Source organism: Vidua chalybeata, chromosome 6 (genome assembly GCF_026979565.1).
Source record: "Vidua chalybeata isolate OUT-0048 chromosome 6, bVidCha1 merged haplotype, whole genome shotgun sequence".
NCBI lineage: Eukaryota > Metazoa > Chordata > Aves > Passeriformes > Viduidae > Vidua > Vidua chalybeata.
In genome coordinates, this window is record NC_071535.1 from 57536999 (window position 1) to 57551472 (window position 14474).

The 14474-nt window shown below is 40.9% G+C and overlaps 1 protein-coding gene across 2 annotated transcripts in view; it reads left to right on the top strand.

The window, feature by feature from the left end:
* The window catches only part of RNF141 (ring finger protein 141), an 87563-nt gene that overhangs the window by 64585 nt on the left and 8504 nt on the right, over positions 1-14474 (top strand). Inside the window, exon 7 of one of the 2 annotated variants that reach the window (XM_053946090.1) lies at positions 13891-14154. Coding sequence is in view for 1 of the 2 variants with exons in the window: in XM_053946094.1 (XP_053802069.1) it covers positions 13891-14005 (115 nt within the window). In the remaining variant the exon portion in view is untranslated. Of the gene's footprint in view, positions 1-13890; positions 14155-14474 lie in introns of those variants that run through there. The other variant, XM_053946094.1, reaches the window with a different exon arrangement.

Below are 14474 nucleotides of genomic sequence, written 5' to 3' on the forward strand. Positions count from 1 at the left end.
TGGTGATGGAATTTATTTTGGTTGGATGCAGTTTTATACCTGTAAAGATTGTGATAAGGCCAAGAAATGGAAGTGCATTCTTGTCCAAATTCTGTGTTTATCCTCTGTGTTTGAAGGACTGAATGACATTTGCCAAACTATTCAGTTGTTGGTCAAAAGTTGGAGGAGCTACCGGAACATGCTCCTCTAATATTTATGAACTATATGATTTCAAGCATCTTGTTGCCAGGGTTTGAAATAGTGATAAGGTCTCTAAATCTCTGGTATAATCCAGAAATTAACTAATTGTGAATCTAATCAGTTCCAGAAGGAGATCAACTACCTTAGAACACTGAAGCCCCTTACTGATGTTACTCAGAAGGTGTTTGTGGCAAGTGGTCACAAGATTGAGACTCCTAGAAGAATCTGAGAACAGGGGTCACAGATCTCTAGCACAGTGGTGAAATGGGTGAAAGGGGTGTTTCTTTGGGGGTTTCTTAAGTTATTTTTGCCCTAAACCAAATTAGCTATCAAGGTGTTACCAGTTTTGTAAAATAATGAAACTTCTTCTTCTGCTCTCTGGGATTTCCTGTAATTGCATGAATGGAAGACAAAGAACAGGGGCTGTGTACATTGGAACCTTCAGAAAGGGGACTGAGGCCGGTGGTGGTGTCTCCTCCTTTCGGGAGGTTGTGATGTGGTTATGAGACCTGGAGATTGCTTTGAGTTCCCTGCCATCTAAGAGGCAGCCATTATAAAATTAAGGTTGTGTCAGCATTGGTAGGCACTAGACAGCCACGCTGCTTGGTGCTGGGCTGCTCTGCAGAGCCTGCCCTGGGAGATATCCCAAGGATACCCATGGAGACTGAAAGGAGCAATCAGCCAAGAAAAGCAGGAAAAAGTGTTCTTCTGAAGTGGGGGAAGGGATGCTGTTTGTTTTCTGATTTTAATCTGCAGAAGTCCAAGAAAGGGAACCAAAAAATTACGGAGTGGGAGGACTGAACTGGAGGGGAGGAGAGTAAAAGTATCTTTTTACATCAAGAATAGCCAGACCACTGTTTAAGCCTTGGAACTTCATTGTTCTTCATCCAGCTGGCAGTCTGTTAGAAGAATCCTCCTGACTCCTGAGTATACAGATTTTGGAGAATTGCAGGTTTTCCCATTTCCACTCTTGCAACAGTAACAATTTCCTTGCCAGAAACACCAACATGGGGAAGGCTGTGTATCTGGACCTCTGTCCTAGAGTAAGGTCAGAGAGAGCTCAGCTGCTGCTCCAGGAGCCCAGAGGGGACATCCAGAACAAGGCCAAGAACAGTCAGTGTTGGTGTTAAAGACAGGTAGCCAACTCCACTGTGTCTCTGTGCACAGGGATTCCCTCAGAGTGCCATATTATCCAAAGCCTCTGCTGTACTGTACAAGTCAGAATTCCAGAGGTTAACTGCTCTCTGCCAGGAGAAACTGCTTTCTGTCTCCTGCAGAGCTTTCAGAAGCAGAACATAAGCATGTCACCGGAGCCACAGGAAGCGTGTGGTTTGTCCTGCCTGGCAGCCCCTGAAAACCCACTTCTTCCCTGATGCTTTTTGGCCTAAGTGTTTGAAAACATGTCACTGAAAGGTGCTTGCAGACAGTGGACATTTATTTTTTCCTGCTTCAGTAAAAATGTTCATTCTGGCATACTGCAATGAGACAAACTCTCTGCCTGAAGAAGGAGTACCAGCCTTTTTTTGTGGTCAGTGACAAGGGGAGCAGAAATTACAGCTCTCAAGGTAAAGTGTCTGCATCTTCCTTGACACAGCTGATCCAGGCTGAAGTGTGCCTGGATATTGCTGTGAGACCAGGAAGTCTTTCTCTTAATTGTCTGTGTTCTTTTCAGTGCCTTGTAGTAACCAAAAACACCCATCCAGTGGCATACAATAGAGAGAAAGAGAAATGTGGGGCAGAAGAAGACACTTTTCTGGAGAAAACCTGGGGACTGGGGGAGATAAACTGAGCTTGATTTTATTTGTGTTGAGTTCAGCAACATAAACCACAAGCCTGTAACTTTTAAATATAATACTCTCTATTGTAATATAAAATAGTCTTTATGAACTCTCTTACCACTATGTGTTTTGAGGCATTTTGAATTTTAAAGTCTTCAGCCCAAGCAAGAGCATGTTCACATGCACTACCTAACCTATTTAACCATGCATAGATGCAACTTTTTAAAAAATTGTATATAGAAGAGAACTAACCAAAATAATTAAAACAGATAGTCCTGAAAAGTTAACACAATAGATTCAAAATTTATGCATTTCCCATTTTCTTAAATTTCCAACCAGCGTTTTCCAAAGTAAAAGATAAACATCTTGATACTGCCATCATTTGAATTTTCAAAGGTCAGTGCAAAGCAGCTATGTACTTTGGAAATCCATTCAGGGGCACAGATACTATCTTAGATAGTAAACAAATAAAGATGGACTTCTATGCCTCTAGCTGAACATTCTACAAACTTACAAAGAAGTCCACACCTAAATATATCTGATACTAAATATTGTGGTATTCTGGGATTCTATATATTTTATCACTTCTTAGATGCATTTATTTAGTTCTTGTTATCAATAAAAGGTGTTAGTCAGATATGTCATTTCCCAACTACTTAGCTGGGTTAGGCATTGTTGTCCATAGTATGTGCTGTTACTTGCACTTATTTTTTTGGACAACTTTTATTGCACAAGGAACCTGTATTGTTGTTCTGTGAAGTGTACACAACATAGGAGTACAAGAAACAGGAAACAATGTCACCAAGCCCAGTAAGAGTAAGGTTTTGGTAAAAGAAGTAAGTTCATTCAGGGACAGAGACGTAACCACAAGCTCACAGACAGGGCCTCCATACCAGCTCATCTGTCTGATTCTGTAGTTTCTGAAATTTTCATCAAATGTAGCTGTGTTAAAGATTGGTACCTCAATCCCTAGGTTATCTGTGTAGTCACATTCTTCACAGGTAGCAGTGAGGCAGGGAAGTAATTGTAATTTAGCATTTGGGAAGTTGACACACACTTTTATGTCAGCTTCCCTTTTTAGCTAAATGCTGTTTCAAAACTCTTCCAAGTTAGACATGGATAAAAAAAACTCAAAGATTGGAGGAGCTTTTCAGACAGGAGTCAACAAAACAAAAAAATCCTGCTCTATCTCTGCCCAGGACAAGCAGTATTTGAATATTCCAGGCATTTTCACAACAGTTGGAGTTGCAGATAATCTGTACTGAACACAGACCATAATCCTTCTAATGGCATGTTAAATTTGTTGAGCACTCTGGCAGTGAGCCAGTTGTCTGGTAATGTTAGGAAGGGGTTAGGTCAGAATGACCTAGACACATGCAGAGAAACCATTGCCTTCCCAAGGCGTTCTGCTTGGGATAATCATTCTGAAACCTCCAACAAGGAATGCCATAGCAGTGAACTTAGGAAGGAACATCTGGGCTAATGAGTGCTACAAAAGAGACAAAAGCCCTCTGCTCTGAGGGTTTCTGATATATTTACTTTTTTCTCTTGTTTCTGTGGTACTAAATATTTGAGAGAAATCCCAGGAAATCCAGAACAAAACATTAAATGTGTCATGGCAAGCAAAAATATTTTTCTCCTCCTCTTGATTCCAAGGCTGTGAGCTAAATCAGGATATTTGCTTTCCTTTGCCATCCACTTCTAACACATAAATAAAGCAACCACTCCTCTGTTGCAATGTGTCTGAGGTAGCTGTAATCATGCTATTGACTGACAGTAATTGGTATTTGCTTCGGTCATCTTTAAAGTCATGCTAATTAAAACTGATCTTCCTCCTCACATATTGAAAGAAACCAGTATCTGGAGGCAAGATCATCTGGGGAAAATGTTAATAAATCCTCAGGCACCAATGTCTGCCTCCCTCAGAGCTGGCAGCAGTGGCCTTGCCGTTCCAAAAGAAGGCTTTGTCATGGTGTCGTGGTTTCACTCCAGCCAGGCACCAAGCTCCAGGCAGCCGCTCGCTCTCTGTCCCATGGAATCAGTGAATCAGAAGGAGAAAGGCTGCAAAGCTCATGGGGTTGAACTAAAGACAGTTTAATAGGAAAAGCACAAGCCATGCAAAACACAAGCAAAGTGAAACAAGGAATGAATCCCCTTCTTCCTGTGGGCAGGCAGCTGTTCAGCCATCGCCAGGAGAGCAGGGTCCCCTCACGCTACCAGTGATTTGGGGAGGCAAAGGCCATCACTCCAAATGTCCCCCCGCTTCCTTCTTCCCCCACTTTATATACTGAGCAGGATGCCATACAACATGGAATATCCTGTGGTCACTTGGGCTCACACAGTCCCGGGCTGTGTCCCCTGCCAGCTTCTTGTGCACCTGCAGCTGTCTCACCAGCGAGGCCTACGGAAAGCAGAGAAGGCCTCATCTCTGTGCCAGCCCTGCTCAGCAACAACAAAAACATCTCTATATTATCAATTTTGTGTTCAGCACAAATCCAAAGCACAGCTCCATTCCAGCCAGTGTGCTGACAATTACCTCAGCCCCAAAGCAGCACACATCTTCTCTAGGCTCTTGCCTTCTCCATGTGCATCAATGATCCTACCACTAGGACCAGGAAAGCTTACTATGCTGTGTAGCAAACCAGCACATATTGATGGCCAACACTGTGTGAAAGCCAAAGATGTTTGCTATTTTTTTCTGAAGTTTCCTTTCTCCAGTTCTTCACCGGAGCATTTCTTGACCATCCCCAGAGACCTGCAGAACAGGGAATAGAAAACACAGAGAGAGGAGAAAGAACTAGGGAATACAGTGCGCAATTCCTCAGGTGTGGGCTTTGGTCAGGACACTGGGATCAGTACCAAATGCCCAATAAACTCTTTAAATATGGCGTGGTTTAACGCTGCCTTGAGGTACCTTCAGCAGTCTGTGGCAATCCTAGTTAAGCTGGTTTGTTATGGAGCCAGCAGGAAGTGCTCACCTTGGAGCCCAGCACACAGCTGGCTGTGCTGGTTCAGCTGGGTGCTGGCCAGCCCGTCACTCACTGGCCACAGATGTTGGGTAAGAGGAGACTGGAGTCAGAGACTGCACAGCAATAGGATGTCCTTGTTTTATAACCTCTGTAAAGGCTTCAAGGTGGTTTGAAATCAAGCAAAATAGTTTTCAGAGGATGCCTTGCAGTTTCATAAGATGTTACATGCTTTGCCTTACAAATATGTGAAATAGCTGCCAGGAAAACTGAAATAAAGAACTTGAAAACCAGATTAAATAGATACCAGTGACTTTTCCAGGACTCTTCCATCCTTTGTTTTCTAACTTGTTAATACAAATGCATTACAAGTAGGTCAGCACTAACAAGAAAGTTATAGTGTTTGCATTTTGTCCAGTTTTAATTAATGCTATGTTATTTCATCAGTGTTTTTTGTAAACCACTGATAAAACTAAAGATGTACTTGCTTCAACATCCTCTGTAAGATGTTGCCAAACTCAAATTAAGTATATACAAAGATTTTGTAACTAAAGATACATGTGCATCATTTTATGTATGTTATCATTTGACAGCATTGTCATAAAATGCTATTTTTAGTGCCACTGTTGTCTCCTTTAGTAATTTTATTTTTTGTTATTCTGGCAAATGCAAAACTTGTCAGAAAATATACAAAGAACCACAAAAATTGTAGGTTTCAAATGACAATAAAAGCTACAAGTTGTCATGATTCATCCAGATTTACAGCATGAATGTTAGCTTTTCATTACTCTGTAGTAGAGGACCATACAAAGAAAATAAACTTATTATGTTGGTGTCAGACATTTTGACAGCTTAGTAGATATTGCATTCCTATTTTCTTTCCTGTCTCATGTGGCACTGCTGTCTTCCATACCATTTAGCAGTTGCATAATTGTTCCCTTTCAAGCATACAAACAATGAGGTCAACTTGAGTCATGTCAAATAACTGAAGCAAATACCACATATGAAACCATTTAAGATAACAAGTCATGTAATCACATCTATTACCCCTTGCCTGGATTTTCTGGATCATGCTAGAAGTGTGTTAGAATGCACAAAAGCAACAGAGCTCACCAACTGGCTGCTTTGCCTATGATAGGCAAATAATGAGCGGTTTATTGCAAAGTATCTAATACAGACAAGCTAGAATCGAAAGTTATCTTCCTCTACATCATCATGCTTCTTCTCTACTCTGACCTTTTCAAGGCAAAACCTGTGTTTTCCTGCAGAAAAAAAAAAATATGACAGGGATAAAGGTTTAATTTTATTTTAGTGGTTTTAATAATATTCAGCTATGTTACATTTTAAAGCTTCCTAATTATCAGATGTAACATCTGGGATACAGTATCTATCAGACTGTGTTTTATCCAAACTGGGCACAGATACAAGAAAGTGTTATTTGTATTTATTAACTGGAACATAGAGAGAAAGGTCAACACTTTCCCTATTCATCCTTCATCAGCAGAGAGGCTGGTAAGAAAGCAGGGTAAAAGTAAAACCCTTAGTCAACAAAAACCTGTGCCTTCAATAATATGCAAGACACATGAAAGCAAAGAAGAAGCTTCTTACCTGTGCATTTTTTTCTTTTATTGAATCATTCAGTTAAGCTATAGGGCACATCATAGGCCTCTTCTGTTCTCAACTGAAGCCAAAAGAAGTGATTTCTCTCTTGCTGTGGTGGTTGACAAGAAGCACTGACACACTGTTCATGAACAGGCAGCAATTAATAGCAGAACATGGCTAGAATAGTTCCTATTAATATATTTTATTCCACTCTGCAGCACTTTTGAAGTAGTTAAACAGTGTTGTTTCTATAATCCTCCCAAGTACTTGTGACAGTAGTGGCAATTACTGACTCTTCAATGCGAGTTGTTCTGCCCCCAGAGATTTTGAGTCTCTTTTTCTATTTGCACTGCAGGGCCTCATTGAGAAGAGGTAACTTTCTTCTAACCTTTCGGTCCTAGAGAGATTCAGGCTGCTGCTGGAGGGTGTGTGGGCACACAGATTGAGCAGCCCTGTTGGTGTATGTTATGGTGTGTGTGTTTCTAACCCCACACACCCTCATTAGCCAGTTTCCCATCTGCTACAGCCCAGCCAGCATTCACATTTGCAGTACAGCACAGCAGAGTGGCTTTCCCTGCATGGAGGGGATGCTCAACACAGGGGCTTTATTCACAACAGCACAGAAATGCCTGACTGGGTCAGAAGCCCAGCCTGGCTGGGCCAATGTGCTGGGCCAGTCTCCCACAGTGAAAGGAGTTCAGGGACATTGTGTGAACCTGGCCACTTCCTGTGGTCTGTTCTCATACTCACTGGATTAGGAGGCACACCTCTGCCTGTTGCCTTAATGATTCTCAGTACCCTTCCTGGTGATGTCCAACACACTGACTTCTTGCTGCTGCTGGACACTGAGCTGGAAGGTCACTTTTCTCCCTCAGCATCTCTGATGTGGCCTATCACACAACTCTGGTTCCTTTTTCCATCATAGATTTTTTTTTTCTCTCCACTCCCATTTACCTTGAATACATGAGAGCTGTCAGAGTTAAAATCCAGTCTAATTTAGCAACTGGTGGCTTCAAAGTGCTGTGGTTTTAGTCAGAAAATAAAATGGAATTCTAACTGGAAAACAAAACAAGATCTAGAACAGAATTTGAAATAGCATTTTGAAAACATTTCCAGATATATTTGTATATAAAAGCTACTATTTCAAAATACTAATTTGACTGAAATCTGGAGTCTCCTAGCAACTATTTTTGCAGTAGAAGGACTGTTTAGACTGGGTTTTGCACAGGCCTTTGTTTCAGGACTGAAGGAAGGTGCCCAGGCTGCTGAGTGCTGCTCTTTAGGTTCTCAGTGGGCTTGTTCACTTGGGGGCCTCCTCCAGTGATCTCCAGGCTTTAATGGAAGAGGGCTGACATATGTGTGGGTTGCATGGTTGTTTTTGATGCTGTGCCCTGGAGGTGACAGCAGGCCTGTTTCCCAAGCCTGGGCACGTGTGTTTACTTGTCTGTCTTTCTGTGATTCCATGATTTATATGAAGTCCATGAAGTCATGTCCTGGCTGAAGGTCCATGGTGTGCCCTAACTAGTGAATCACTGTGCATCCAGGAGAGAGCAAAGGTAACCAGCACTGATTCCAAACCATTTCAGCTACTTACTTTAAACCCATTATGAATAAAGGGTTGAATCTTCTCTATCAGCATCATACAGAATATAATTTTTGAAGAAACTCTACTGTCACAGACATGAAAAGAAATGTATTGACGGAAGGTCCATTATTCAATGTCTGATTGAGTTACTTGGCAAGATTAAAAATAAAATTTAAAAATCCCTCATATCAGGCAAGATATTTTTACAATCTTTTAAAAGCCATTTCTACTGTCTCTAGCTTCCTCAGGTAGAATTTGAAGCAGCCTTTCATACCAGATATGATACTTCCTTCCTGTGTGTTTTTGGATTATATGTTATAATGAAAACATTTTGCAGCATGCTATTCATTAAAATAAGAGTGTGTATAAGTATATTGTGTGTATAAGTTACATAATTATGTAGAGTAAATACAGCTGTGATTTCAATCCAGCATATATTTTTTTCCTTCTGAAAAGAATCCCTTCTGTTTGTAACAGTTAGATGTACAGCTTCAGTTCTGTGATTGTGGAAGCTGACAGCTCATACCTGACTACTGCTGAGATGGTGTTGTTTATGCCTGAGGCAGAGAAGCAGGTCATTCTGACTCAGCACACTGTTCTGACTCCCGCCTTTGAAAGAGCTCTCTGTGTAGAAATGAAGAGCATGTGCACATCTCTCCAGTTGTGAGTTCTCCTGAAAAGGCACTACTGGTCTTTTCTAACTTCAGCCTTCTTTACTCTTCAGTAAATAGGTCCTTCCTGCAGCACAGGAGCCAGTGTTCTCCTTTTATCTCTTCATGTCACACCTTGAAAACAACTATTTTCTCAAAAAATGCTGCTACCGTTCTCTTGGTAGCCCAGAGTGGCAAAAGTGGTATCAGGATAGTTCCTTTCTCCATCTCCTCGGAATTTGTAAAGGTATTGTGCTGTTCCTGCGGTTTCTGAGTAAAGCTCAGGGGGAATGAAAAATCTGAGTCTCTGCCTTACTCAGCATATTGAGTAACCAGCCCAGGGCAGCTATAAAACACTTTTAAAGCCAGGCCTCCCTCCCCACTGGCAGCAGCCCCATGCCACTGGCATCCAGCTCTCATTTTAGAGTGATTTGTTTGTCTTCAGGAGGCAGCAGATGGCAGCAAAGTTGTACAGATGCACCAGGAGAAGGAAAATATCTTTGTGCACACACTCTAACAACATTCCATGGAAAAAACGTATCATTTGTTTCTGTCTGTCTTGCAGTGTGGTTAAGACAATAAATCGGGTTTATTGGCCCTCATGCACTTGTAACGTAAGGGTTGTTTTTCCCCCATTACCAGGAGTTAATTAAATCAGGTTGGGGTGAGAGGACGTGAACTATTTCTCAGTAAATCATTTTCATCTCTGTAGGACTCACTTATTTGTGCAAATCTCTTTATATCCTTCATTAAACAGATACTGATGGCCTTGTGCAAATATTATAACAAAGTGCTGTGTGTGCACTTTGATTGACTGCTGGTCTCTGCTGTGAGCTATGGAATTCCTCTCTCACTTGAGCTGTCCAGATACATCCTTCTCCAACACTTCAAAATAGATAGCAATATTTTTTTTAAAACATAAAGAGAAAAAAGAGGAGGAAGGAAATGCTACTGTATAAAGTCTTACTTTTTAAAACACTCCGAAGTCCTACTGCATTAAATAAAAAATGAAGCCTGGGTTTTGGACAAGAGCACTGGAAGTTTCTGGGATTCCATCCCTGCTCATGAACATATTTAGTGATGCACTTGACACACGTATGTTTGCTGAAGTTATCACTGCCAGCAGCACCACATCCACTTAGAGCAGCAGCAATAAGCATACATTGCTGAACTCATTTCAGATTAAATGGAGAGTCTGGATTTGTGTTCCTTCTTTTTAACAGGGATCCCATTCTTTACTTGTATCTTTTAGTAGCTTCTGCAGAGTTCAAAACCAGAACTTGGGAATAAATTAAGTATAAAGCAAAATTTACTATACAGTCTTTTGGTATAAAAATAGACACATTTTTGAAAGAAAGCTGGGGCTTAGATTTTCTTCCTGCTGAAGTCAGTAGAAGTTTTGTTTCAATTAAGTGGGATCAGTCTTGGACCTGGGATTTGTTGCTAAGATTCCTATCTGGCTCACCAGTTCATCACACCAGCATGTCTGATGTCTGTAGGCAGTAAGGAGATTAATGATATATGCCAGTTCCATATTTTTCATGTTGTTTATCAATAAAGGCCAGACTGTGAATGTGTTCCTTATGCAGAATGAGATGCAGGGCTGCACAGCCTCGGGGAAAAAAATTACTTAGGAAAAGGGACTTAAAATCCCTCAGTTTTTCCTTGACTGAGGAGAAAATCCCTCAGTTTTTCCTTGACTCTGAGGAGAACAGACATATTTTACAAGGTGCAGCTGTCCTCTTCCAGTGTGCAGCTCAGACCTGCTCCTGAGCCCTCCTGGGCAGGCAGGGAAGTGTGGTGGTCTCTGAGAGTTTGGTGCTTTCCAGCAGAGAGGCACCAGAGCTGGGTCACATCAGGGGAAACAGGAGCACACACACCCTCCTGTGCAGTGCCGTAACAGCAGGGGGATGAATTACACGGTGCCTTTCAGTCTTGGAGTGATTCAGCGTCATGGAACTCCTGTCACAGAAACCACCTCTTAAAAGGACAATAAGCATGTTTGTTTGATGAGCTGTTCAGTCTGCTCCTGAACTAACAGATAAGATCCGGTTTGTTTGTTCTCCCATTTCTGCCCATACTGCTGGACATCAGAGATTAAGACCCAGACATCTGTTTGTTTGTTTTTTACACCATGTTAGAAAAGTATGAAGAAAATTAAAACCTTTTTATAACTGATGGAAAAGCTGCATGTAATTTTCAAAGAAGTGACAACTTAAAGAAAGTATTGGAAGAACACCTATTTTGCAAACCTATTCTCAGAGTCCGAATTTATTACAGAATATGTGCCTTCAATGGCTAGAACAGATCTTTCTTGACTTTGGAAAACCCCAGGATTTTGTAAGTGGATGAGAGACTCAGGGAGGTCTAGTTAAATGTTTTGTAAAAGTTATCACAAAATCAAAAAAGTAAAAAAATTCATTTGGCATCCTCACTGCTGTTTTGTTTGCTGGGAATGTTGCATGCAAAACACTCCAGTCTTATCAAATCATTAACATGGATTCTAGTCTTAATGGGACCATTTGTTTTTCATTTGGAGACATTACCAAGCATTTTGACTAGTGTACATAGCTTGTAGTAAAAAGGCTTTTACATAGCAAAGTTTTTTACCTCATGAACAAATTATGCTCCTTCTTCTCATGAAGGATACATGGCCTCACTCCAAAGAATTAAGTATTTAAAGATTAAAACAATTTCAAAGCTGACGCAAATTATTTGGTGAAAAAAAGCCCTGTTCCTTAAAAAATATTTGGATAATAAAAGCAAACCCTTGTGAATGCAATAAATAGATTTTAATTAGGCATAATTGGATTTACTTATTGGTTGTAGTCAGTCATGCTGGAATTCTTTCTCCTGATGCCTGTGTGCTCCACACTCTTAAGTATGATGTGAGATAATATGAAACGGTGAATTGACGGCACAAGGAAACTATTTGGATGGCTGTCTGGAGTTGCCATTATTGGCTTTAATTATGACTTGCTGTCCTTTGGGTACTCAATGAGCCAGAAAAGGCTTCATATGTGCCAAAATATTCATTAGTATTCCCCTTTCTGTCATTGTGCTTGCAGAAAGAGTTTATATCTGGCACCTGACTGCAGTTCTCCTTAGCACAGACCGAGATGCTTTGCAGATTTTGATAATCATCTGAAAGTACACCAGTGTCTCTACTTTTTGGGTGCAGTAGAAGTTGTTCCTAGGTAACAGTGGAAGAACTCTGACCACCTTCTGATATAACTGGAGAACATTTTTTGCGTTTGTTCACGTGACATGGCTGCTTAAAGAAAGTGTTGTGGCACCAGCTGGAGAAAGAAAAATAATTACTTGTTTTCCTCTTCCAGGTTAGGGGACCTGCTCTAGGGCTTCATGGGGAAGTCCTTGTATATATCAGCATTTTAGGCACTTTGCCATCATTCCATGTAGAGCTAATAATGAAGCCCAAATTTTTTTCTGAAATAAAAATAGCCTTTGGAATCCATTTTGGTAATGAAAAATTGTCTATAGTGAATTTTGGATAGAATAGACTAGATTAATTAAATAGAATAGAATTAAATAGAATAGATTTTTTTTTCTCTGCCATAGGGTGTCCCTAGGGTAGGTACAAAACACAGTAATCACTCCTAAAGAATACTCCATGAACTCTTCTGGCACTTTGCTGTGGAGGCTGTGCTGAGAATGGTGACCACTCCTTTGGCATCTGCTCTTGAACAGGCTGGTGGACAAGGATGAATTCCTGCTCCAATACATATTTACCATTGCAAAACTTAATTTTCATTTAGAACCACGAGTTTGAATTTCGAGTCATGTTTTTAGCAGCCTTTGAAATACTGTCCTGTGGGACACCAGATTGTTCTTAGAAACGAATATTTTAACTAAGGTGGTGTGTAAACAGATGCTCCTGATTTTGGAGGCATTTGATGACATCTTCCACTTCTCATCTGATACATTACAGCATAAGCTGGCTTTGACCTAAGTACAAAGTTCTTCTTGAACTTCTGCTACTTCTACAGGAGGATGCTCTCTTTCATGTGCTGTTTCACAGTCTTGTTCTCCCTGAAACCCCAAGTCCTTACACTTGTCAGAGATTTTAATCTAGATCATGGATGAACTTCAGCCACTATTTAAGCATTCATGCCCAACATTTTGCTTTATGGGATGAAGTGAAAAGATGCTTCACCAGGGTTTTTCAGTATCATCCCCTGTTTGAGCAGGAGGAAGAGCTTTCACCTGGGCAGATTGCACGTGGGGCTGGTGCAGAAATGGATGAGAAAAAAGGATGCTGTCTTGATATATTCTACCCCTTATAAACCCATTCCCTGAAACATTGAACTGAGGCTGGAGTATGGGAAAGAGTCTCTGCCTGCCATTCTCCTGCTCTGCCATTCTTCTCCATCTTACCTAGCCTAGGTTAGCCAAAATCCACTGACGTCGTGTTTCCAGGGTTTCCTTGTCTGCTCTTTACACTCAAAGAGTGTGCCATCTTTGGGCTGCTCACTACTTCCTGACATCTCTCCTTCAGCAGCGTTTGTGCTTTAAAACACATGTTTTCAAAGGTTGGTGGGGGAATGGAGGGAACTGAAAAAAACCCCAATCTTTCTTTTCTTTGGTTGCTGTTTATTGCAGAGAGTTTTGCTTCTCCTTACGGGCGCAGCAGGTGGTGCTCTTGGTCCTTCCAAACACAAGTTGCACTTCCTAAACTCCAGTCAGGTCAGAATTATGCCACCCTGCACCAGCTGGCTGGTTTGAGCCCTGTCTGGTTCAGGGCAGGGTCTTTCAGCTTTGAGTGAAGTGTTTTCCACCAGTGAAGAGGAAAGGAGGGAAGAAAAGGTACTCTATGTGGGGTTTTGGCAGGAAATGAAGAAAAAAGACCAATACAAACAAAAGGAACTGGTTGGCAAGTACATACTTAACCACACTGTAGCCCAATCCAGCCTTCTGTCCCAAATTTAGATGTAAAAATACTAACTGTGAAACTTAATAAGGAAAACGTTGTAGCTATTAAATGGGATGGTTCTGTTGCCATTGTTTTCTTGTGCTGTGTACATTAAGTAGGATCACGCTTTCACCTACACATTGTAATTTCTCAGTGCAAGCACCACTGAACTTGTAACAGCAACAATTCTAATTTCCAGGTTCCGCCTGCTTGTTTCTCAGCTGGCAGCTATACCTTGTGCTGAAGACCATGCATTTGTGTCATCCCTTACATCTTGCAAAATCTGGATCAGAAAGGCCAAGGGCAGGAGACAGGTAAATTCTCTTCCAGCTGTTAACAAACAGGTAATTAAAACTGGCAAAGTATCATTATCTTTGATTTTCTTTCTTTTTAAAATAATGTTTCAAGTAGAAAATCCACCTCTCCAGATTTCAAAAATCTTAGTTGAAAGTGCTTAGAAAGTAACTAAAAATAGGCAATTCTGAGCAGAACTTCAAAGTTTGAAAAGAAAAATCATGAATACATGCCAAGTATCTCATCAATAGATCCCTACCCAAGGTTTTTGCAGCAGTTTCCTGGAAAGGTGTCATTGCCAGTTCTTTTCAATTTTTCTTGTAAATATATGTTCTTGAGGAATTTAATATTAGGTAAAAAAAAAATTAAATGCCCACTTCATTTTTTTCTAAAGGTATTGAGTTCTGCTGTTCCCCAGTCCTCTCCTGTATATGTTACTATATTCAGAGACATGGCAAAATAGAGGAAATGCTTCATTTCACCCAAGAA